The following is a 22,554-nucleotide window of genomic DNA, read 5'->3' on the forward strand; positions in this document are numbered from 1 at the left end:
AAAATACAAGAAAAGTTAAAAAAATTATAAAAAAGTTACAAAATTTAATAAAAATAAAATCAAACTCTTTTCTTTTCTTTTCTCTTCTCTTTTTTTTCTTAATAAAATTTAAATTTTGAATTTTTTAAAAAATTACTAGCAAACCACCACCACATTTTATTTAGCATTTACTATAAAAATAATTTAAATAAGACATTAATTAATAAGGAAAAATTAATTCAATTTAATTTAAATTTAGGGTAATTATAAAGATTGTTGCAAATATTCAAAGAGAGAGAGAGAGAGATTTTGTATCATGTGTTATATTGCTATATTTTTTATGTTGTCAAAATTTCAATGCAGTGCTTAACATCTTTGCTAGATATGGCTCATATTTGTGATTTTATTAGAGATTAACTTGTATGTTATTATCTTCATTAGTTATTGTAAAATTAATATTTGTATTTAAAAATTAAATCTTTTTCTTTTATCAAGTTTATTTGAATTAAGATATATTGAGTTATTTATTTACATAAATTAAATTATTAATATTAATATAATTTAAATTTTTATAATTAATCAGATATATCATTAAAATAATATATTTTACTTCTTAAATAAAATTTAACATATTTAATAATATCATATACAATTTATTAATAATTTAATTTTAAAAAGTAATGTCCTTAATGGTAATTTGTATAATTAAATTGATTTTGACTAAAATATTCAAACATATTTAATTTTATTAAAATTAATTTTAGATAAATAATATCCAAGCAAATTACATTATAACATGATCAATTATAATCAAAATTAATTATATTAGTTAATTTTTTTATAATCAGTTATACCCCACTAAAATTTAAACAAACTCTGAAAAAATTAAGGTGCCTTGAGTTACAATCAATTCAATTTCTTGTGATTTTTATGGATGCATGTTCCCCACTTACTTTAACGTTAGCTCGGTGTCCTAGTTTTGTTTAAAGAATAAAATTTTGGTGATCACAGATGTTGTAATGGATGGAAATATTTTTTTATTAAGAATTTCAAATAATAAAAATATGGCAACTCGTTGTTATGGGTTTTTTTTGGTTCGGTCTCCGTTGGTTGGCACCCCACTGGTCGAAAAAAGAAGGTGCTATAAAATCCTAAACCCTGCGGAAACTGAGTTGTGCTCGCTCCACTGCTTCGAAGCTCAAACCTTTCCGAGTTTGGAAGAGAGGACGGCATGGGCACCCCTGAACCAGAAGAAGAGGCACTTCTTAACCGTGAACATGAGCTCCGTCTCATTCGCTGTACCCTCTCTCCTTTACCCTCCATGTTTCCCCCTCAGTCTTCACCGTCCGAGAAAGCTCCCAATCTCGACGCTCTCATCAACCATCTACTCGCTTTGATCGAGAGCGGCAACTATTTTCAAGTCTTCAACTCCCAAGCTTCTAGGCTTGTCTTCCAACTTGGTGATGAATCGCCTTTCTTCTTTGACGACACGATCGATTGCGCCGACCGCCTTTACTCTGAGTTGCTGAAGCGCGCCGTGTCGTTTATCGAAGTTAACTCGGCAAACGATGCGGCAAAGGCTTCTAGGATAATGCTTGTGATGTGCATCGCGGTGGCTGCGTTTCTTGGGTTCTCACAATGTAGCATTACCGGGTTAGATTGAAGTGCAAGTTTTTTCCCTTCAAATTCTGCAAGCCATCGCTTTTATACTTAGAATCATGAAACTCTGCACTCTGTTTTTGATCAACTTGAATTTGAACTGTTGTAGGCCGTTGAATGGGCTACCACGATGTCCCCTGTCGCTGGAAACGGGGAAAGGCGATGAATATCGAGAGTGGGACAGTTGGGCACGCAATCAACTTATGTCTGCTGGGTCTGATTTGCTCGGGAAGTTCTCTAATATTCAGGTTTTGATGCATTTAATGCCTAACCTTAGCCGCAATTATTATTCCTCGTGTTACCAAGTAACTGCCCAAACTGTCAAACACAACCCCAAAAAAAAAAAAAAAAAAACAGCACTGCCCAAGTCAAATGTTGCATGCAGAGGTGGACAGAAATTGTAATTCTATTCTCGGTCTTCGAATTTTAATTTGGTGGTATCTGTCTGTTGTTTTGCAGTATATAGTTTTTGCTAAAATGTTGCTTATGGGGATGAAAGATTTACTATCTGGAGGAATTCTCTCTCCCAAGATTGGGTTTAGAAGCCTTTCTTGGTGGCTTGCAAGGGTTTTACTTCTTCAACAGAGAATTTTGGATGAGCGATCTTCTTCTTTGTTTGATCTTTTGCAAGTCCATATGAGTGAAGCTTTACAACAATTTGGCGATTCAGAAGCTGTTACTAGTTATTGGGATGCTAATTTACGTGTTGGTGAGAGCTCTGCAGTTGTCTCCATGATTCATTTGGAGGCTGGAATTCTGGAATATGTATATGGACGGACTGATTCTTGCAGGTGAATTACATTATGATTTTCATTATTTTCATTTGGCATCTATTGAATATATATTCACTCTTTCTTTAGTATACATACGTTGTGAATTTTCATGTTAGTATTTTGTTTACTGCGAAAGTAGAAGGTCTACTTTTTTGCAAGTTACTTATCAGGCTTACCTTATGTCCTATTACATGTTGTGATGGTTGCAGAACTTCACAATAAGCATGCCTTAGTCATCACATATTGGTGGAAAAAGATTTATTTTCTTCCATAGTTGTTGTGAAGTGTGCCCCTAGAGAAGTTTTCAATATTGAAACTGGAATAACTGCCATTGATTCTGTTGTATTTCCCTGTTAAACTATAGTACTTTATGGTGTCAGGCAACATTTTGAGTCTTCTCAGATGGCAGCTGGGCTTCAGCTTTCAGTTACTGGGGTTCTTGGTTTCCGTACTTTACATCAGGTAGCCTTGATAAACTGTTTGATCATTGTGCTTCAATGAACTTTCTTGTTAACATTTCATCTTTCGACATAGGCTGAGCCAAAAGCGCAAATGGTCCTTGTTACAAACTCAAGTCAATCCAACAATTTTGATAACTGCTCCTTGATGAACACTGGCGTCCAGACATATGATTCCAGTCCTGGTGAAGCTAACCTGACTTTGCAGCAGAATGACACCCGTGAAGTATCTGATGTCCTTGTTGTTCCTAAGCTGTTGACAACTGATAAATCTGGGAGTAGGTCAGAAAGAATGGAAATCGGTGCTAATGGGACTGTCCATTTGACAGCAATTCAACAGGCAGTAGTTCTGGCATACTGCCTTTTACTTGAGAAGAGCTCTCGACATGATGAGATGCAGAGTAAATAGCATTAATTTGTTCATGCATGAATCATAACATACCTTGTTTTTGCATTCTAACGTATAGGCTTCTTAGAAAGAGGGAAAAGAAAGAAGGTTATGAACCATCTAAGTTGATTATGTAATCACTGGCTTGTATTTCAGGATGGGATATGGCTCCTTACATTGAGGCAATCGATTCCCAGCGTTTGTCACCTTTCACTGTACGTAGACAAAATCTACACAGGATAATTACTTCTTGCTTGCACCTTTTTTCTTTTAATGGGATGGTGGTTTCTGATGTCGGCACATTTTCTGTGCTGTCGTTGATGACACCTGTCTGGTGTTCAGTCTTGAATTAATAAATAACTGAAGCCTTTTTTTGTACATAATCAAGGAAAATGTATGCTTATGATGTTTTTATCCTGTCACTTCTAAATAGTCATAACCACTATCTGTATTTGATAAATTTCCCCATTCTTTCTTTAGATACAATGTTTCTGTGACCTCTTGCGGATACGATGGGAATCATCACGTAGTCGAACAAAGGAGCGTGCTTTACTGATGATGGATAAATTGGTATGAGCTGTAATCTCCAAGAATTAGTGGATTCTCGCTAAATATTGAAATTTCATTAGCCTATACTGATCAATCTTTTTTTACGGTTCATTTTCCTTTTTGTTGTTGTAATTCCGAGGTTATTATAGTTTTTTGCAAATTAATTATTGATGCAGAGTTACTTATTTTTTTTTTTTATTGTGCATATTATGGTTTATGTGGACCAAAAGTTATCATAAGCAGAAATGCGTTGGACTGAATAGGAAATACTCAGGACAGGACAATTTCTTCCTAAGGCTATTAGTGGAACTCCTTTTTCCCTCCAGCATATATCCCACCATTTGGCCCATTTTTATGAGTGGATAGATTTGATTAGAGGAACTAAGTGTTGTAACTCTTATAACTCTGTATCCTCTTCCATAAGCCACCTCAGAGCTTTCATTTTTATATTTAATGTGATCATCACTGCATCGCCTTACATGTGTGGTCAACTTAAATTCTTTCATGCGGTTGTGGCATTTGAGTTGTCCTAATTTCTGTGCATGAATTATTTTTCCTTTCACACTCGTTAACAATGTACTACATTTCAGGTCCAGAGTCTTTATGAAGCTTCTCCAACAATAACAGAAAGAATTCCTTTTTGCTATGGTGTTTATATGCCCTGTATCCCTGCCTTAAGGAAGTATGACCTTTTGCTCGTCACATAATGAACAGCATATTGATAATAATTAAGCAAACCTCCTCCCCAAATAAAAAAAACATAAAAAAGAGGTGTCCATAGTTCTTACTTCTTTGTCAGGCCACTGGTTATATGATTCTTTACTCTTTTAACCTGTGTGGCGATTTTTAGCTTATTCAGATCCTTTTCTGTTAATATTTTTCATCCTAATTTCAGGGAGTATGGTGAGCTTTTGGTACGCTGTGGGTTGATAGGGGAGGCAGTGAAAGTTTTTGAAGATTTAGAATTATGGGACAATCTTATATTCTGTTATCGGTATGTTGAAGCCTAGGAGGAATAAGAATTTATTTTCTACAGTATATCTTTATACTCATCATGCATCTTTCACGGGCAGTGAGGTCTCATGCCATGTTTGATTTGGTTAACAGCCTGTTGGAGAAGAAAGCAACTGCTGTTGAACTTATCAAAAAATGTCTTTCAGAAAGACCCAATGACCCTAGGTTATGGTATGTATGATTCTTTATTGATAAACTTGTGAATGATTTCTTGTGGGTTTGATAGGCGTTTTTGACTAGTGATCATGGGAGAAAGGCTTTATTTCGTGTCAGTTGTTATTTTATTTCTTTATTTGATACTCCTAGTTGGCTACATTCCTAGTTTCATACAGCTTTCTTTTTTCTTTTTGAATAAAAACTGAATAACATTCATAAACAGAGCAAACTGGAAGTTAACAACAGACTACAAGAGAGTCAAAATCAATCATCATACACCCCCTTCACTAGATTAAGGTGGTATACAGCTTTCATTTTGAAGAGCTCCATTTTTGCATACTAGGCTTGACTAGATTGACATTGTGCCTAGCATGGTAGTAGTCTCTTTGGAGTGAAAATTTGAAGCCATGAAATTACTTCTATAACCGAGGAAGCATGGATACACCGATTTTGGTGGCATATCTGTGTTTGATACTATTAGACGCGGATGCTTGCTCTATGCGAGTACATGTGTCTGACACTTTTTTTTGGGTGACATGGCGGACACGGCTTCTATGCGGGACTCTACATTTTGCATAAAAAAATTGACTAAATCCCTAATTTGCAAACCATTCAGCCATTTGAATGTTTCGGATCCTCCATTCTCTCCCTAGTCTCGTTCGTCGCTCTCTTCCCTGTCTGTGCTGCCTTGTTTGCGCCGTTGTGAACCCATCCATTCTCAACTCGCAAGTCGTGTCTCGTTCTGTCTTCTGTGGTTGCTCAGCTCATTGGTCCAGTCCAGGTTCTCGTCCTTCACTCGTCTCGTCTTCTCTCTTCTCTGCCTTCTTGAGTTCTTGTTAGAATATCTCACTCGTCTTCTTTGGCTACTGTGATAGCCTGAAACTGAAGCATATTATTATTTTATTATGTTGACACTCTTTTGAAAGTTTGACTATTATTTTTATTATTAATTTAATATCTTACTCTCCATATGCACAGAACCTGTTGCTCACTTTGTTTATTTTAGACTTAGTTTGACTATGATTCTCAATGGTTCTGGTCCTGTTTTATTTTAGTTTATTTCAATTTGTTTTTTTCTTTTTTTTTTAATTAGATATGGCTGCAACTAGTAGTTCTGGGGGAAGTATTAATTCAGCAGCTCATTATTCTTCTATAAATGAGCTACAAAAAGATGGAACTCCCCTATGGTGCTATGTCACTTTAGTCACTTTGTGTTTTATTGAATTGCTATGCATTTTTATTAGTTGAATTGTTACTTACGTTTGTATAAAAAATTTTATATACCCCCGTACCCATATCTTAAAATTTTTAAAATTTGCTATATCGCCGTATCATGCTGTTTTATATCCGATACTCATACCCATATCTATGTGACGTAGTCAATAACTTCTTATAGATGAATTTTGCTTAGAGATTCTTCTTACAAGTTTACTTAATATGCTGGGATAATATTTATTACCAATCAAGACAATCAAAATTGAACATTTGTATGAGATGTAGGATCCAGAAGTGCCATATAAGGTTGATACATTGATCAGATTAGGTTTCTGATGGAACCCTCTACTCTATTAAGCTTAAAAATAAGCAAAACCAGAAAATACACTGTAAATGTAACTAACAATTACTATTGCTGAACAATAGAGTGGGATTGCAATCAAAATAAAGACTGAAATTACACTGAAATGGCAATTACAGAGCATGAAACAACATAAACTATACCCTCTGAGCAGCAACACAAACACTGGTCTCTCACAAATACAAACTGAAGTAAAAGATAAAATGATGAAGAAAAGATAATCTTCTCCACCCTTAATCTGGCATTCGAGAGGCCAGAACTCTCCTCACTTGACCACAATTCTCCAATAGTCCCTCCTCATCCCTCATCATGGAAGTACATATTTAAAGAGTCAAAAAGTAGTCATTACCCCTGCCGACACTACCCATACCCTAGGCTACACCTAACCTGACTTTTCTTTTATTATTTGAATCTTACAGTTATAAACCTTCAAATAAACCTCTTGACCACTGGTCTTAGTCTTCTTTAAATCACCTCCCTGCCTAGATTGTCTACTGTAAGCCTTAGGAAATGACAGGAATATCTTTTGGGAATCACCAGCTTTATCAGTTTCTCTGAAGTTACATTTAAGGTAAAATCTGGGATAAATTTTATGCAGCTCTATGACTTTTTATCTGCTAAAACAGAATAGTGAGAGATGCAGTATCTATTGATGCGATGCGGAATAAAATCATTTTCCCAGTAAAAAAAACTTGTGGTCACACCCTATACAAGTTTCTGGAAGTGCCCAAAGTCTAGAAACTTTTGCATTAATAACTGAGAACTAGCCTTTCAGTTTTGAATATCAACAACCGTATGGCAGAAAAAATCAGATGATTTCCTTCGGTCAATGGTTTAGATTGTATCCTCCATTCTTGGCATGCTTGTTTTTGACATCATCTAATCAAATGTCTTAGAGCAGATCTATGTAAACTATGTATCTTGTGGTTTGGCAGTAGTTGTTAGTTGGAATTTTTTGCCAGTATGGAGAAATTTCACTGTGGACATTTCTATTCACCTCTCATTTTATTTTTTCCCTAATTTAAATTTCATTCATGAACCAGTGCTGACTGCTGACCAATGATGTTCTAGGTTACTGTCTATCCTACATGAGAAATCGAAGAGCAAACTAATAAAATACATAATTTGCCAAATATAGCCACTCATGCTAATAACTTGCTAGGTGTTCCTTGGGTGATGCTACTGATAATGATGCGTTCTATGAAAAAGCTCTTGAAGTTTCAAACAACAGGTCTACTAGAGCTAAGGTACACGTGTATTTATTTATAGTAGCATCCTATCTGTTAATTTCATATTAAGGAGTTGTCAAGATTGGTTATTGTTCTGAAAGAAAACTCTTTCTAATTGACAGCGCTCTCTGGCTCGTAGTGCGTACAATAGAGGAGAATATGAAGCATCCAAGATTTTGTGGTACATGCTGTATTTTAAACGTATAACACTTATTCTTTCTGCAGTTGTCATAATATCTTTGTTTGGTTTGACGTGTTAAAGGGAGTCTGCAATGTCTATGAACTCTATGTATCCTGATGGTTGGTTTGCACTTGGGGCTGCTGCGCTAAAGGTAAACCATGATTTCTGCTATACCTATTATTGATTTACTTTTGTAGCTGGATTTGAAAGCTAGTAGACAATGTAGGATGGGTTTACGATACTCATCACTAAATGTGTTTAATGGGAAGAATTTAAGTGAGGCCTGTTGAATTTAAATGAAGCCGCTTCTGCTTTGTTTACATCTTTTTTTTTTTTTTGGTATCATTTATGTAATTGTGGATAGTTGTGTATGAAATATATGGCATCAGTTCATTGGTTTGTTTGGAATCAGAATTGGCACCGATGCTCATATTTGACCATGGTTTTTGTAGTATGCCAACATTGTATTGTGCTCTTAATTTCTGATTTCTAAAGTATGTTCTAACCATGAAAGTTATACAGGCTAGGGATATTGAAAAGGCTCTGGATGGTTTTACTCGTGCAGTTCAACTTGATCCTGAAAATGGGGAAGCTTGGAATAACATTGCTTGCTTGTATGTATTTCTGGCTTGTGTCTCTTATTGAAAGGGGAAAAAAGCATTAGCTTGTTTCACGGTTTCAACTAATATACCTGCAAATGCACACCAATCTATGAACATGAGATAGTAACTTCTCTGTCATTTTCCTTTTGTAATCTATATAAATTCTTGCTGCATAATGAGGGGTGCCGCTTGATAAGGTAGCCCCTTCTTCCCATAAATTCTGCCTGACTTGTTTCCAATGATATTTGAAAGTGAGATTGCCAAGCTGTAGTCTTCAGTGTTTAAACATTGGCAAAACCCTTTGGGACTGCAAAAGCATCTTTTTTACCACGCAAAGAAAGTATCTAATTTGCTTAAAATGGCTAAGAGTTTGTGATTGAGTCCCACATTGGATGCCATATGTAATTTTTTTTTTTTTGGTACTTTTAAGTGACATTGTTCTTCTCCCTTACATGCCAATTAAGGTTGGGGTTCCGCATGCTTGCTTAGGTCTCCATCTGTTTGAAATTCTAATTATTCGCTTTCCTGGTCCTCCTTGTACCTGGGCATCGCAGTTTTTGATTGTATTTGATGTTTCACTCATTGTATTCATTCATCATCAGTTAGTATTTTTTTTCTTCTAGCTTTGACATAATATATGCATTTTACCTACCATGCAGGCATATGATCAACAAAAGAAGTAAAGAATCTTTCATTGCCTTTAAAGAAGCCCTCAAGTTCAAGTTCGTCTTTCCCTTTAATTGGACTTTCTGTCTCATAAGTGCTGGCTTATTCTTGCATATACATGCATGAGGGCATCTAAAATTTGTATACATTATTGTCATCAGCTCTTTGCAAATTAGAGGTATATATTGAAATAATGTTTTTTGACCCTTGGTGACAGACGAAATAGCTGGCAACTCTGGGAGAACTACAGTCGTGTAGCTGTTGATGTTGGTAATATCAGTCAGGTATCCAATTATTACTTTCCTTCTCATTTTTGTTTATCAACGCAAGTCTCACTGGATACTTATGAGTCTGCTATGTGACTAAAGATGCGAATGTAAAGGTCATGTAAACACATACCATTTACTTCGTCAACCAGAAGCATTGTTTTCATTGATTGTTTATCACTCATCAAGTTTGTTATTTTTTAGGCTTTGGAAGGTGCACAAATGGTTTTGGACATTAGCAACAACAAAAGAGTGGATACAGAATTATTGGAGAGAATTATGAGAGAGGTGGAAAGAAGGGTTTCAACAAGTCATTCGGTGTCTCCTGTGGCAACTTATAATCCCCATAATGGACATCAAGATGATTCTGAATCAGAGATTCTTGAGCAAGGATCTGATATATCTACTGAAGGAAGATCATGTGAAACTGAGCAATTAGTGTTATTACTTGGAAAAGTTTTACAGCGGGTACGGAATTCCATAATCATCAGACTGTTGTTGTCATTGTCATCATTTTGGTGTTTCTTCTCATTGTTGAAGAGAAGCACAGTTCTTTCCAGCATCCTCCCTTCACTGGCAAAATAGTGGCATGCATTTCTAGTTGCTTCTGTGATTAATTATAGTTAGCAAGCTGGATGTTCTTGTCTTCTTCTGATTTCTTAAAAGCTTGGTTAATGATAGAGTATAATGGTATCGTACAATTTATGTAACTAACTTTATCTAGTGGAATAAAGCTTCTTGTTGTTGTTGTGGAAGATAATGATGAGACTGCATGCTCTATAAAGTTATGCCAAAAAAAGTGAAGATATGCAGCTCATATTTTAATATTTCTTATTTTGATGTAGATAGTTAAAAGTGGGAATGGATCAACAGCTGATATCTGGGGCTTGTATGCTCGTTGGCACAGAATTAAAGGAGATCTTTTAATGTGTTCTGAAGCACTCTTAAGGCAAGTCAGGTCACTTCAGGTATCTCTCATAATGTTCAAACTCAATATTTCCTGTAGGGAAGAAACTTAGAGCAATGGAAGTCAGGAATTTAAGTTGATGCATAACATGGAAAGAGAGTCGTACACCTATGTGCCATGAGTGATAATCCATGCAGTTATCTGGCTAATATAGATGGAAGAAATAAGTGTTCAATAAGATTTTTATCCAATCATGAGCTGTTTTCTTAAGACAAGGTTTACTCACGGGCATCAAGGAACAGTAATGCCCCACTATTTTGCATCCTAAGCAGTGTGAGCCCTACCTTTTTCATGTTCAGTGTAGAGTAACCATTGTCTCCTATTTTTTTGCACATTATTAACGCTGAATTTTTTTTATCTGGAGGTTCTTCATAATGAGAGTTTTTCATAAATGGTAAGCCGTAAGCTTATTTATCCCAATGATTATAATTCTACTGTCATACGGTTGTATATTGTATCAGGGATCTGAGACATGGAAAGATAGAAATCGTTTTAAGAAGTTCGCTAATGCATCTTTGGAACTTTGCAAGTTATACATGGAAATTTCGTCATCTTCAAACAGCTGCAAAGAATTGTTTACGGCTGAGATGCACCTAAAGAACACCATTAAACAGGTAAGAAACTTGTCGACCATCAAGTTTGAGCTGCGAAAATCTTGAAACAATGAGCTTATGTTTTATTTTCATTCTTTCATGTTCTGGTTTAATGCTTTTGTTGGCCAAATTCATCCCTCTGATACAGAAGATTTTCTGATTTATCACTCGTGATCCCAGGCACAGATCTTCTCTGATACAGAAGAGTTCAGAGATCTCCAGGCTTGCCATGATGAAGTGAAAACCAAACTCCAATCATTCAATGCCTAATTATCAGTTGCAATCTCTCCGATGCAAAGCTTATCTGATACGGAGTTGCAGGGGTATTAAGGTTTGCCATGAAGTGAAAACCAAGATTTAACCATTCAATGCCCAACTAAAATCTAATCAGAGAAGGCATTCTTCAGTCTGTTATCCAAGTTCTAATGTCAAAGTTTCTGTTGACGCTGACGTTCGTTCCACTGAATCGGCAAGCGTATATTGAAAACGGATGTGCACAAGGGTCCGTCAACAGAGGTCAAAGGCTTGGTTTCAGATGGAAAAGATGGCAGGGATAAGATATGATTGAAATGATGTGAACCTGCACTTTGTATGGATCGCCGTGTAATATATGGTTTCTTTAAATTACAGGGAAAATACTACAGCTGATAGCAAAGGAAACAATCAAATTTGATGGATCATTAAATAACAACCCAGAATCTAACGACTCATCCTAATGAAACGTCAAGAAGCCCATCTCCTTAGTTTTGTTGTTGGCAAAGAAATACAAGCATTTGCACGAGTCAAAATTCATGACAATATAGAATACTTTGTTTTACTTCAAATGAAGTTTAATTAAAATTTTATTCGTTCGACGGTGTGTGAATCACGGATGTGCACACATGCAAAAAAGAAAAAGGCTATATTTCATGTGTGCAGAACTTTGGAAAGGCCTGTTGAGAAGGTGGACTTTTGCTTCCCCCATTTGAATGAAGATTATCGACTTCTAAAATATATACTAGGAAAACTGTATTATTTAATGGATCGTTTGATTCAATTTACCCAGGCTTTGCAGAAAGAAATTTTCTGATAAGTATATTTTGAGTAGTTAATTCCTCCCAAGTTTCATATTTGATTTTTTTAAAAAAAAATGCGAAGTCTAGTTATTTTTAAAATAAATTTAATGTTCATATATTAAAGATCAAAGCGTCTTTTTAATTGAATTTTATTTTACAACTTTTAAAGATAAGTTTTAAAACATATAAATATTAAAGTGAAAATTAAATTTCTCTAATTCTGAGTAAAGTGAGGTAAATCATTCTGAAAAAGTTTGAAACTTCTAGTAAATCAAGCAAAAAGAAATTTGTTGCTCAACATGCTAACATTATTGCCTTCCTTTTCTAGCTCTTACCTCTAACAAAAGTACCGTTCTAAATATTTTGAAAAACACCACATTAACTTTTCAAAACATGAGGACTGAACACGGCAAATAGAATGAGGAAAAAATGCAAAAAGAAAGAAAGAATGAAAGAAAAAGAAAAGAGAGACAGGCTTATGATACTGATCAAGTCACGTGTAATTCAGCATAATAAGCCCCCAAGATCTGATAAATTATCCGGTAAAAATTCTATATATAAATATGTCAACTTGTCCCATAAATAGGACTACAGCCTACTTTTAAAGGATCACTCCGGCTACTAGGTAAAAAACTTCGGATATAGCCTACCCTAAAGACCTATATTTAGAGGAACTTAAATCACCTAAGCAGGTCAAAAGCAATTAACATAGCGGTCCTAAGGATCTACCCTAATGCATAACCAACTTCACTGTAAGGCCAGTCCAACATATTAACAATTTGCAGCACAGTGCATGTCAGATGAAGCTTTAATGAACCTGGTGGTTGAAAAAGGTCTTTCAAGATCAGATAGTCAACACTGTACAATATCTCACCCTACCAATCTAAAGAGTAGGAAAGAAAATATATGGATAGTGGTTAAAATCCTATATCCTAAACTAGATTCTCCAAAGTGGAGCTACTTGGTCGCCAGCATTCCATATACATAGTTTGATAGCTCAGCCATCTGCTGCTCCATCTTGTCTTTCCATTTAAACAAGTCCGTAAGCATCTCCTGTGAGGAAAGAATACAATAAATCAACATTGAACTAGAAAAAAGAGTAGTGCCTGGTACATGACATGCACACACAAACATCACCTGAAACAACACCACTGAGTTGTCGAGGTCTGACTTTGAATTTACAGTCATAGAAGAATCCGGAGTCACATTAGGTTGATCTTCCTCTTGTTTATTGGACAACATTCCCAGCAAATCACTATTATTATCACAGGCAAAAAATAAGGAATATTAGGATGAAAGTAGGCCATTCCCCCCACCATAGTTTATTTTTTGGTCTCTCAGAAGGAAGCAGAGGAGAGGGTGGGAGAGAATTTGACTTTGCATGCATTACCTCTTCATGTTAGTTACATTGTCATTGAGCAGCTGACTAGGTATGGCTGACTTAGGATCTTGGAGGGCAGCTTCTTGCTCAAGATTAACCAGCTCTGTACTCCCAAACCATGGTATAAGCTCATCGTCTCCTTGAATATTCTCTAGATTGGTACTTTCAAGCCAATCCTCCCATCTTTCCAAAGGAGGATTGGTCGTGCCTTCCCTTGATGCTTTCAGATCACTCAATTTATTTGTTATTTCCACAAGCTGTTGCTCAACTTTACTTTTCCAAGTTACCAAATCACCATACATGCCCTATCAATATGTAAAACTTCATTAAACTATGATCACATACAAGAAAAAAATAACGAACTGAAAATATATTTATCATAGCAACTGTCACATAAAATTCTCTGAGGGTGAAAAAGAATGCTATGTTTAGGTACCTGTACACCCTTCAAAGAAGTGAAAATCCCAGTTAGGCGCTGCTCAGTCATAGCTTTCCACTTCACTAATTCCTTGTGTGTCTCCTGCCAGTAATGACTTGACATGAGCTATCATCATATGACATTAGAAACACTAGACAGTTCAACAATTAAATCAATAAAGCGGATAAACATTCACTTAATCATATAACATTCACCTCCATCATATTAATTTCATTTTTCTCTTGATTCTTGATTACGAGCTCCTGCATATCTCTGCCAACACAACAGCATTTAAGATGCGTATATAATAATAAGCATACAAGAATATCTTGAAACACAAGTTTCAAACTTCACTACTTCTTCATTTTGGCCATTTCCGTTTGAAGCAGTTTCAGTTCACCAGAAGAATCAGAAATCTGAGGAGGGGGACTTCCTGCTTTAAATGTAGATGGTGGAATCCAGTATGGGTCCTGCACCCCAGCATCCTGGCGGACCTTATCCAGGTTAGCACTCTCCAACCAATATTCCATGATTCCTTTGGTGTTAAACCACCGCCTAAAACGCTCTGTCCCATCAGGTGCCACTTTACCATCAATGTGCTTCAGTAAGTGATCCAATAGTCCAGTATCACCAATGTGTTTACGGGCAGCCATCCGTAGTGCAGGTCGGGAGATTGGGTTTGCAAATGTTGCTCCTTTAGCCTTCAAGACCTCCCACATGCTTTGCTCAGCAAGCTTATACCTACAGTAGATGGCGACCTAAGTTTACCATATTGTATTATTGAAGAGAAAGCAAAGATAGAAAAAACCTAACATATATTCTTTACCTCTCAGATGACCATCTGTCTCTACTCTCATGCTTCTTCATCTTAAGCTTGCTACTGGTTTGTGTCTGATTCCCACCTAACCCTGCTTTTATCTCTCTAAGCTGACTAAGGCTGAGTCGCTTTCTTTTCTTAAAAACTGGTATAAATAAAGTTTCAGTCTTAATAGTTTCTTCATCAACATCTTTCAAGTCTTTTGGAATGTCTGATGAAAGTAGACTTCCATTATCCTCATGCTGGCCAATGAACATAGCTCGATGACAACAACCATCCATCCCTGCAGCTCTTTCATAAACAACACGCAATCCAGGTTCTCGTTTAGTTCCTCACTATTGCGCAGTCCTCAAGCACACAAATCTTGAGAGCAGTAAGCTGCAAAAGAAAAAAGGATTAACAGTCAACTATAAGCTTGACGGGTTGAAAAATAGACTCTATATAGTAATGAATGTAGTTTCGCAATGCTAATATATCCTAAAAAAAAAAGTGGCTTCCAGGCTGATGGTAGAGATGGGGAATAGCTGAGGGAGTTGATGGGATGTTTAATATACCGGTCACAAGGTTTCATTGAGTGACAATCTATATGCACTCCTAATCGTATGAATTCCATATTCAGCAGCATGGAAATATCGTAAATTTCAATTCTGAAATAATTTGGAAAACTATTCAAAAGAAAAGGTCGGAGATAGGAATATAGTTTTTTTTTAATTATATAAGGAGTTTAGTTCAAAAAGCCTCTATCGTCAACTTTCAACATGCTATATATATGCTTTTTATCCTTTTTGGATATGCCACGCTATTATTATAACTCGGGTGATCAGAGCTCCTCGAGACATGATGGGAGGCCGAAAGGGAAACCAAACAGATAATTCAATCACCAGTAAAAACAGTAATGCAGCTGCCTTCCTTTCACCTTTCACCCTACATTATTAATACCCAAAAGAAAATAATGTAGCTGGCTTCCTTTTTCTTTTCACCCTGCATTATTAATACCCAGAAGAAAAATTAAAAATATCTACCACAGATGGTAAGAGAATCGTGTACTTTCTCACGAGAATGGCTTTGACATTAGGTGACAGAACAACAAAAAAGATGGCTAAAATAAGAAGTGTATGCTTTCAGTTCTCGAGATCCCTGAGCATAAGAAGAGGAACTAACAGAAAGGGTAATAATCAAAAGTCAAAATGTTAAGTTATCAAAACTTCATCCATAAGAATTAACAAATATGATGGCCCAGTAATACATATGTCATGGATTACGACGAGGGAAAAAAGTATTTGAAACAGAACTCCCTCAAACAAAGCATCATGAAGCAACCACATGAATTTTTTTTTTTTAAACAAAAAAGTGCCAAAGCGGCATGTTTTAGCTATTCTATTATGAAAACAAAAGGCAACATGTATTACTAGTTGCAATACCCTTCTCCACAATCAAGCGGTGGAAGGGAGCAAGGACGGCCAAGGCGCCAAGCGATCAGTCAAAGACAACCCAAACAATAAGAAAAGGAGAGTTTAGTTGAGCCATGGCAGATTGGCATAAGATGTAAAATGCACATAAAATAGAACAAACCCCAACGAAAAAAATAATATTTATATAGTCAGCACATAGACAATGTGATAAATTTACCGTCACCAAAACATCCCCTGTGCTGCATTTAGGCAGCAATCAAGCAATGCCGCAACTTGAAACAAAAGGAAAGTTATACAAGGGAATTGTGGCAGTGAAGAGATAAAAGAGAAGGAATTCAAGGGCAGCAGAGCAAAAGAAAAAGGGTCGCCATACCATTCGATGCTTCAGTAAAACAACGCGCCGCGAGATAGAGCAGAAAGAGGAGTGGGCTAGCGAGAGTGGAAAACAGTAAGACCCGAATTCTGGAGGAGGACCGAATAACGTTAAAGGAAAACACAGGCCAACACAAAACAAAACCCTAACCGCCAAAACCCCACCTCAAAACCCTCCAAAATTGTAAATAATTATTGTCAAATAAGATGTTGTGATTTTAATTCGGGCCCACACATTCTTTTCTAACCTCAATTTCGCACGCGCACAATAATTCCTCCAGAGCTCGTCCTTCCCTTCCGCTTCGATGTTTCGTCCATCCCCGAAGTCAAGCCTGTATTGGCTATTAAATGCTACTCATTGTCGTTCCGTCAAATTTCTTTTTTTCCCGCAATCATTCCGTTAAATTAGTAAGAACCACTCTGCTTGTTACTGCAAGTCAAAACCCTCAAATTTATCTCCATTTGATTGATTATTTAATCGGCACAATCATTTAATTGCCTCGTCGTAATCATTGGTTTGTAGCCAACTTGTAGGTATCGGATCTTTTCAGATAATAGAGTGAAAAATTGAGTAGAATTTTTTGGGGGGGCGGGGTTGGTGGGGGACGAAAAGAAAACATTTTCCCCGCCTGCCAACATTACAAGTTATGATCATATTCGATAGAGAAATTTTTGCATGGGCCTCATATATCAACTCATCCATATTTTGTCAAATAAAGTTGCACCAATTCAATGCAATAAAATTTTGTGTTATTATTTTTAATGATAAACTTGGTCTATCGCAAATTCGCAATAATTTCTCATGCATGGCGACTTGAACCTGAACACCTTGGTGTGCAAAATGATGAGACATTCTGTCCCGTTGATGTGGCTCGACCTGCTTGTTTGGCGAATTGGATGCAAACAAACGCGATGGGAAAGCCCACCTTGATATAAATTGCCGCCCTATAAACGTGAGGAAAAGCCCAAATCATCAGCTGGCCTAAATCCACAGTCCTAATACCTGACCATACATGTCTCCAAACATGGTCCGTTATTGGATAGGTACGCATACCAACCCCTACTCTACTGAAGCTCCCTCTTATCCTATTTGCAATATTATATTCACTTGTCTTTAATGCAGTATTTTTTACAAAAATTTATGAGATATTTATAATTATTTTTTAAAACATCCCTTATCTCTTCATGATGGCTTCCTCCATTCTCTTCCCATCGACCTACATTAATCAAAGGGTGATTGTGAAAAGTTGCAAGACATGTTAACACTCAAGTCTTTTTGGTTAACTTCATTAATCTTCCAGAAGCAGTCGTTCCTTGTAAAAAGTATTGAAGGGAATGTAATACAACAAATATTGCAATCACGTGTGGATTAATTAGGCAAGCAAACCAGACCAAAGTAATTCCAAAACACAAACACAAATACCTGGCAACACTTGAATTGAGTGAGGCGTCTACTAGAAAGATAGACGAATCCACAACCAACAGCATCGTCAAAGTAAAAACTTAAAATTGCGGCTAATATTCAGAGGTTCGCGATTATGGCGTGATGCTTTAATGTATTCCAAATGTTACACGAGAAAACAAATTATTTAAAAGTTCAAGCATGCAGACACGGTGGACTAATATATGGGTGGATGATTGAATGATGTCTGGTAACTTCAGCTTTTTCCCCATATTTTATTGATCGACTGGCTCAGATCAGCACCATCTGACTTACCTTCCACGCGTCGCTTTCTTGAGTGTTAGATGAATTGGGAGGATCAGATGGCTCGCAGTGCGCCCCGGACTTTTTAAAATCACGGGCCTATTTATTTCCAGCTATAAGGAAAGTGAGTGGTCGAGAAATCTGGTTAAAGCGGCATTTTGTATTTTCGGGTAACAAAAGTGACATCTATTTCTCACACCACTGCCGAGAAGGTGGGAGCATACAAGTTCGGATTTTTGTATTGTCATCTCTGCGCATGCCGCTTGAGGCAGCAGAAGAAAATTTCGTGCACGTGCTTTATGAGAAAAGGAAGATGGAAGGAATAAAACGCATAAACCAGTATAACAATAGTAATATTCAAAACATGCGACGTTACATTGGACATGACTGTCGAATCTTCCTCGAAAGGTATTTCTGGCAGGACTGCCTTGAGGTCTTAGATAAAAGCCAATTTTAATATTTTTTACAGCCTCCTGAATAACTGACTACTGGCCAAATTACCGTGGGTGCTTATCCGGTGGATTCATCTCCCAGTTTACTTGAAGCGTGGACTTCATGCTTTCCCTTCCTCTGTTCATTAGATGTCATGTCACGTGGTCAAAACGCCCATTTTTTTAATTATTCGTGCGGCCAAGTGATGCACAGGTCAACGGTTTTGAAATCCCATACCATGCGTCCAACTGTCCAAGTGACCAGGTCATGAGGCATCACGGGTCAATGGTCTGACCCAAGTATTGCGTCCGACTATTCAATTCAATCTCTGCTCCAAAACTAGTAATAAATAGCTGAACAAATTGCAACGCTATTGTGCTTTTGAGTCTTGTCTCCTCTCTGTCCCATACATGAGTATTCATCTGTGAACATTAAATATTTAATTATTTACTCGTCTCACTTTTGGTGGCGCAAGTCAGCCAGCAGACCAGGAAGAGTTTTGATTAATTTGCGAGCAAGGGGGAGGCATTGTTGTAAAAGAAATCAATAGCGCATGAAGGAAATTTTGAGTAAACAGTGGAACTGAAATTATAAAGTGACAGTGGTGGAAAAGCGAAAAAATGAAAAGAAATAGTCATACCATGAAAGAAATTAAAAAAGCGATGGATTTGGATTAGGTAGACGCAACAAATAAAGAAGGAAGCAGGTTAATAATGCTGAAATGATGGGCGGTTCGCCAGGTCATCCGACCCAACCATTGGGCAGATCCTTCAATGCTCCCGGGACCCGCACCTCAATAACGCATCGCCACGTACCACACACAATTTTACTGGCATGATTTTTAATACAATTATTTTTTCTCGCATTTCTCCAGCAACGCACTACGTAGTACTCGCACAGGGTTGCATAAAAAACTGAATTACATTGGACTTCAAATTTAACTTAAAATTTGATCCTTTCTATAACAAAAATTGATTTAGATAATTCATAATCTGACTTTGTTTAATAATAACTTAAAAATTAATAAAATTAAATTTTACTTATAGAATTAAGAGACTGATTTTATTAATCCAGTACTCACTTAATTTTTTTTCTATAAGAGATAATAATTCATTTTAATATAATTAATTTAATTAAAATAATAAAAATAATTATAATTATAATAAATTCATAATAATTTTTAACATAAAAAAAAATATTTCAGTTACAGAGCAAGTGATTTGAATTTATAATTTTAATAAAAATAACACTCAACAAACTTCAATAACACTACATTGCAATAATAATTTAAAAACAAACTCAATAAATGCTCATGCAAAAATCTTCTTAGCATCAATTATAGTTGAATCATTTATCAAAAATAAATTAAATATAATTATATTAAATAAATTAATAGAATCGGACTAGAGTAAGTAATCAAAATGTCTAATCTTCTGTCTAGTTCAAATTAAAAAAATAGTTTAATCTTTTCAATCTTAAAGGGTTAGTGTTTATATTAGACCGGACATAATTGAACTATTTTGAATTAAATTAGAGGATTTTTGTATAGTCCTATTAATTGCAACTAGCAAATTCCTCACAATTCATTTTTTTTTAAAAAAAAAAAGTCTAGTTTTTCTGCCCGGAGCACATTTACGAAGGTCTATCTAAGTAATAAAAATTTGAATCGGAGCCATTCGTAGACGTGGAGGCTGGATGGCCATCCCAGCTCACAGAAACGACAAAACATGATGTTCTCTCGCTGATCTTGATACAGCCCCGATTCATGGGGCATCCATTAAAATTTTGAATTTGTCCGTGGGGTCGCTGGATTAACAACGGCTGTAAACAAAAACAATGAATAGACTAATGAAGGCTTGGGTTTAGAAACTACTAAGCGCAAGTCATTTACGAAAACGTGTGGAAGTTGGTGCTGTCAGCGGATGCAGACGATGACATCCATGAAGGAATTGACGCCAGATTAGTTATTTTTAGAAACGGAAAAAAAGAAAGTAGGATATTGATTATAAAAGAAGTAAATTATACGAGGGTAAGTAACTGGAGATGTTAAAATATTAGGAAGAAAAAAAAGAAGAAGGAAGCGTGGGGTAGAAATAGCATGGCAGCGAAAGCAGGGTAGGAAGAAGAATAATTAGAGAGAGAGAGTGGAGGTGTCACATGGGGGGAGGAGAGTGAGGGAATTAGGTGGGAGTAACGTGCCACGTTTTGCAAGTTCTGGACCTTCTAGAACACCATCCCAGGGATAACGCGTGAATGTGACGTGGCACCATTTTTACAAATCAACAATCATATTAAGCTGGAAAGGTGAAGATAAGCTCGTATTTCCTAATATTTGATTAAATTTTTAATCTCTGTTAAAAAAACATAAAATATTTTTAATCAAATTTTAATTTTTAATAAAATAATTACTTACTTTTAAATAAATAATTTTTTATATTTATCTCTATTAAATAGTATATAATATTTTAAAAAAGCAAACAATAATCATATTTTAAAAAATTATACATTTTTTTAACTTCTAATTTTTTAAAAAATATTTTATATTTTTTAACAATATATTAAAAAAAAGGGGACAGGCAGCAGAGAAGAGGGAATTTATGAGAAAAGACGGGGCCAGTAGGTGTCCCATCTGACGTCACCCCGCATCTCCTCTCTACCTACCTAATCCCCCTTTTATGCTCTGTTCATGTTGCTCTTGCCCCTTCCACCCAATCCCTACGTTGCTAATTTAAATATATAGATATCCCAAATTTAAAGTCGTCCTAATTTTCAAGTTAAACGTATCCAGCTATTCTTTTATCTTAAATTCTCCGCCCTTTGTCTTAGCCCATACTTCATTTGTTTATACTTTATACCATACAAAAATAATCATCCTGGCGAAGATGTTTATTTTGTTTTCTTGTGAGTTAGAAAAAAGATAGGGCGTGGTTGCTAACATTCTGCTCCACCACACGACGTGGGCCACATCTATGTATTCCGTTATTGTCCAGTAGTCGCCCGTGTCTTACCATGTAATTCCATTTCCATTTTTAGGATAAGTTTTATGGATCCATCGCTAATTCACGATTCCCACTCTTTCCCCCCACAGTGAATTCCTGCGCCCACAAGAAAATAACAACATCATCCAGATAATTATATTCTCTCAAACACGTGTACTTCAATTTATTCGCGTCTCCTGTCATTGAAAGGCGTATGATTCACTAGCGTTAATTTCTGAGATGATGATAAATAAAAGGTGTGATCTGACGGTAATCCATCCACTTTTTCTGTGAAGGTGAAACTAGTTCTCAGGAACCGATACCTCTTTTTTATTATTTTAACGTGACTGGGCAGAGTTAAACCAAAAAGTGTCCGGTCTCTAGTGGTAGGTAGAGAACAGAACCACAAATATTTATCGTAATAAATTAACGTGCATCAAGAAAGGCCGGAGCGAGCGCCAGAGTAGAATATATAAACAATAAACCTGTTCACCAATTTCTACTTTACTCGTTTTGTTGCGGTGACACCGGTAAATGGCAGCTCTGCACTATGCACTAGAATTCCGTCTCTCGGGGATTTAGGGCTTCAATTTATTTTCGCAACGCCACTGCCTATATTGTTCGCCGAGCAACTATCCAACCATTGTAATTTCACCAAATACTTTTAAATGTATCCAACAACCAGTACGGCCCCTCCCATCAACATACCATCACGTACAATGCCCCATTTTCAAATTTCGTCCTTCGAGATTGCTTATTTTTAACTTCACAAGATGGAGAGTAGATTAGATGGGATTTAGTTTAAGATGAGAAAGAATGCAGGTGTTCATATTCCGAATGTCGTCAATGCTAGTCGCGGAGAGTTTTGGTTTGATGGAAAGGAACTAATTGTTCAACTTGAACGCAGAAACAAGCGGCAAAAGTTGAG

The 22,554-nt window shown here is 36.2% G+C and overlaps 2 protein-coding genes across 8 annotated transcripts; one reads left to right on the forward strand and one right to left on the reverse strand.

The window, feature by feature from the left end:
• The first annotated feature begins 1,144 nt into the window (after positions 1–1,144).
• LOC129320112 (uncharacterized) lies at positions 1,145–11,759 on the forward strand. Of its 4 annotated transcripts, none has more exons than XM_054965308.1 (20): positions 1,147–1,632; positions 1,748–1,886; positions 2,098–2,429; positions 2,792–2,873; positions 2,946–3,270; positions 3,414–3,472; positions 3,738–3,827; positions 4,397–4,488; positions 4,702–4,800; positions 4,914–4,991; positions 7,715–7,799; positions 7,904–7,962; positions 8,044–8,113; positions 8,485–8,576; positions 9,224–9,286; positions 9,448–9,514; positions 9,701–9,964; positions 10,342–10,464; positions 10,925–11,077; positions 11,237–11,759. In XM_054965308.1, the coding sequence occupies exons 1-20, from the start codon at positions 1,211–1,213 to the stop codon at positions 11,324–11,326; spliced, it is 2,784 nt and encodes a 927-aa protein (XP_054821283.1). In that variant the 5' UTR covers positions 1,147–1,210; the 3' UTR covers positions 11,327–11,759. The 4 variants fall into 4 exon arrangements, with proteins under 4 accessions (XP_054821286.1, XP_054821285.1, XP_054821283.1 ...); XM_054965309.1 differs by having other exon boundaries at positions 10,342–10,445; XM_054965311.1 differs by lacking the exon at positions 11,237–11,759 and having other exon boundaries at positions 1,145–1,632; positions 10,346–10,445; positions 10,925–11,063.
• Positions 11,760–12,646: 887 nt separating this feature from the next.
• Positions 12,647–16,912, reverse strand: LOC129319497 (protein DYAD-like). 4 transcript variants are annotated; one of them, XM_054964593.1, is made up of 10 exons: positions 16,760–16,912; positions 16,513–16,601; positions 15,609–15,708; positions 14,737–15,105; positions 14,268–14,651; positions 14,126–14,183; positions 13,929–14,012; positions 13,502–13,797; positions 13,249–13,366; positions 12,647–13,164 (listed from the first exon to the last, which is right to left on the reverse strand). In XM_054964593.1, exons 4-10 carry the CDS (start codon positions 15,006–15,008, stop codon positions 13,069–13,071), a joined length of 1,308 nt encoding a protein of 435 aa, XP_054820568.1. In that variant the 5' UTR covers positions 15,009–15,105; positions 15,609–15,708; positions 16,513–16,601; positions 16,760–16,912; the 3' UTR covers positions 12,647–13,068. The 4 variants fall into 4 exon arrangements, with proteins under 4 accessions (XP_054820568.1, XP_054820567.1, XP_054820569.1 ...); XM_054964592.1 differs by lacking the exon at positions 15,609–15,708; XM_054964594.1 differs by lacking the exons at positions 15,609–15,708; positions 16,513–16,601 and having other exon boundaries at positions 16,760–16,883.
• Positions 16,913–22,554: the final 5,642 nt, after the last annotated feature.

The sequence above is a fragment of the Prosopis cineraria genome, unplaced genomic scaffold (genome assembly GCF_029017545.1).
Source record: "Prosopis cineraria cultivar Desert tree isolate PC_DT_omini unplaced genomic scaffold, ASM2901754v1 PC9, whole genome shotgun sequence".
NCBI classification, from domain to species: domain Eukaryota; kingdom Viridiplantae; phylum Streptophyta; class Magnoliopsida; order Fabales; family Fabaceae; genus Prosopis; species Prosopis cineraria.

Coding starts and splice junctions, on each gene's coding strand:
- LOC129319497 (XM_054964592.1), bottom strand. CDS start 15,008: ATGGATGGTTGTTGTCATCGAGCTATGTTCATTGGCCAGCATGAGGAT. Junction 14,652..14,736: donor GACAGATGGTCATCTGAGAG/GTAAAGAATATA, acceptor CATCTACTGTAG/GTATAAGCTTGCTGAGCAAA. Junction 13,798..13,928: donor CTTCTTTGAAGGGTGTACAG/GTACCTAAACAT, acceptor ACATATTGATAG/GGCATGTATGGTGATTTGGT.
- LOC129320112 (XM_054965308.1), top strand. CDS start 1,211: ATGGGCACCCCTGAACCAGAAGAAGAGGCACTTCTTAACCGTGAACAT. Junction 3,828..4,396: donor TACTGATGATGGATAAATTG/GTATGAGCTGTA, acceptor ACTACATTTCAG/GTCCAGAGTCTTTATGAAGC. Junction 4,992..7,714: donor CCCAATGACCCTAGGTTATG/GTATGTATGATT, acceptor ATAACTTGCTAG/GTGTTCCTTGGGTGATGCTA.